Here is a 2,978-nt window from a genome sequence, read left to right on the forward strand (position 1 = left end):
ATATATATGTAGATATAGGTATAGATATAGATTCGCATGCACACACCCAGACACACTTTAGAATATTAAGCACTCTACACCAAACTACTAAGATCAAATGGGAAAACAATTTAAAGCACATTACTTATGAAAAAGAGATCTTCAGTCTAAGTGGAAATCTTTGTTACTGAAATCCAGATTGGAGAAATGAAGGATAGGAAGAGAAGGCTTTATGTATATGCAAACATCACATATAGAAAAGAAAATGAAATAAAGTGATTAAGGAGAAAAGAATAAGATGAAAAATTTATGCTTTAGAAATACACAAGCTGTCAATAATTAGCAATAGAATGAAAATGTGAAACAATTGCAGCATACTTTATTAGTCATATTTAGGTATCATTGAAGCTTGACCAGAACTGAGAGAACAATTTTCTATCATTTGTAAGTTACCTTCATAAATAATATAGAATAATTTATTTTACACACTTACAGGATTGTGGCAAGCTTGTTATAATCATATTTACAAATTCAAATATAGCCATTTGCATTGAATTAAAATCATTTCATTATTATACATACCGCAATCTTTCTCATCTTCACCATCAGGGCAGTCATTTTGTCCATCACATTTCCAAATAAGTGGAATGCAGTTACTATAATGAAATTTTGTTTATTTAGAAATCAACTTAAGCAATACTTATGTGTGTATTTTGATTTATTGCTTTTGAGAAGAAAATATTTTTTGTCTAGTTGATGAAAGAAAATATTCATTCTAGTGTGATCAAGAGAAAAATTTATTGCACGAGAAACCAGAGTTACTTTCACAGTCACATCTAATATATGTAACAGCAAGTTGTGTTCAACTTTCATAAAATTATAACAAGATTTGCTTTTCCTCCTACTACTTTATAACATATTATTGAAACATATTCATTGCTTATGAATATTAAAATGGTTAATAGGATGAGAAAGAAAAAATGAGTTATCTTACGCCTTTGATGCTGAACAGTAAATTTCATTAACTGGACAGTCCAGAGAGAAAGTTGTTACTGGTGCTTGTGTAGTTGTAACTATAACTGAAATAGTCAAACAAATCTTTTACTTTTTATCATTTACTTGTTTCAGTCATTTGAATAAACCTGTCAAGCAGTATCCCAGTCATGCAGGGACACTGCTTGAAGAGTTTAGTGAAATAAATTGGCCCCAGTTCTTTTTTTTAAAGCCTCACTTATTCTATCAGTTACTTTTGTTGTACTACTAAATTACTGGGACTTTAATATACCAACATTGGTTGTCAAATTTTGATGGAGGGAGTTGCACAAACACAAAGACACATAAACACACATATATATTATACACAATGAGATTCCAACCATTAACCAAATCCACTCACAAGGTGTTGGAAGGGCTGAGGCTATAGTGGAAGACACTTTCCCAAGGTGCTCTGTAGTGGGACTGAACTTGGAACCATGTGGTTGCAAAGCCAGCTTCTTGCAGTAGACATAAAAAGGAAAAATTGCAAGGATTATTTTCGTAATTTTAATTTAAATGGGCTGTATTTAACTTTCTATGAAGTGGCGTTTATGTTTTGTGTCTCTTCAGCCCTACAGTCATCTTGCTTTTTCTTTCACTGAGTCAAATTCCTGTTGGTTTCTCATTTCTAATAATGATTGCAAATTATTACAAGTACTGCTTCCACATTTGGAATGGTTCACCGATCTCTCTGCCCACCACAGATGTTCATGCTTACATACATATATTCATATATCCTCACATTTCCTCTTTTATGCACTATGCTACCTCCCACTTCCCACTCTTGTCCTCTTGGCCTTGTTTCACTGTAGCATTGCCAACCGCTAGCCCCTGACCTCTGTGTTCCACTCACATGTAACAAGAAAACTTTTCATGCATCCTACCCCAACAAACCAAACTACATCTCTACATCTCTTCTCTTCCTCATATTTCCTCCTTTGTGTACTATGCTTACTTCTCACTCCCCAATCTTGTCCTCAAGGTCCTGTTTCTCTGTGTCATCGTTATCAAGTCTTTCTGTCTCGCTATAGCCTTTCAACATCTGACACAAGATCACCTCCTCCAATGCCCCTCCACTCTCTAAAGATTTTTGTCTTGCAAGTTATTTGGTGACACAGTCAGTGCAGGTGCCACTTAGAAGTATCCAGTCTGCACTGTAAAGTTGTTGGCATTTGGAAGAGCATCCATCTGTAGAAACCTTGCCAAATCTGACCTCACTTGTACTTGTGCAACATAAAAAAGGATTGAGTCCACTGTACTGGGTGGTTGATGATAGGAAGGACATCCAGCTGTAAAAACCTTACCAAAACAGACACAGAAGTGTAGTGCAGGTTTTGCCTGGCTGGCATCTGTCAAACCATCTCACTCATGCCTGCATAGAATGCAGATATTAAAGGATAATAATAATGTTGGACTGGTGACTGTTCATGACATTAAGAAGGGCATCCAACTGTAGAAATCATGCCAAAAAAGACTGAGTCTTGTACAACCTTCCAGCTTCCCCGCTCTGGTGAAACCCGCCATTCCATGCCTGTATGGACAATGGATGTTAAGTGATGACAATAATGATGACGATAATGATGATATATATATATATATATATATATATATATATATTATTCATCAAGTATGAAATTTGTAGAAATAAAATGTTTGCTAATGTTTTATAAATACAAGGAATAGTTTTATTCACCAAAGTATGCACCCATATTGTCAAATGGGAAAGAAATGATAGGCAATCAAAACTCAAAGTTTTGATTGCTTCATCACTTCTTTCCTATTTCTAACAAAACTGTCCGATGAACGGGAACGTGAAACTTCGAGGAACAGTCTTTTTTTATATTTCTGCTGCTTTTAAATAAAGCATATTACTCTACCTGTGGTATTTGAGTACTCTTTTTTCTACCTTGTTGCACATTTATGTGCTTACTCCAGTATATATATATATATATATATATATATAT

The 2,978-nt window shown here is 34.5% G+C and overlaps 1 protein-coding gene across 1 annotated transcript in view; it reads right to left on the reverse strand.

Annotated features, from left to right (window-relative positions):
- LOC106879330 (very low-density lipoprotein receptor) overlaps nt 1-2,978 on the reverse strand; it is a 22,823-nt gene that overhangs the window by 3,827 nt on the left and 16,018 nt on the right. Inside the window, exon 5 of the mRNA XM_052968024.1 lies at nt 562-632. Coding sequence (XP_052823984.1) covers nt 562-632 — 71 coding nt within the window. The remainder of the gene's footprint in view (nt 1-561; nt 633-2,978) is intronic.

This window comes from Octopus bimaculoides, chromosome 5 (genome assembly GCF_001194135.2).
Source record: "Octopus bimaculoides isolate UCB-OBI-ISO-001 chromosome 5, ASM119413v2, whole genome shotgun sequence".
Taxonomy (NCBI): Eukaryota; Metazoa; Mollusca; class Cephalopoda; order Octopoda; family Octopodidae; genus Octopus; species Octopus bimaculoides.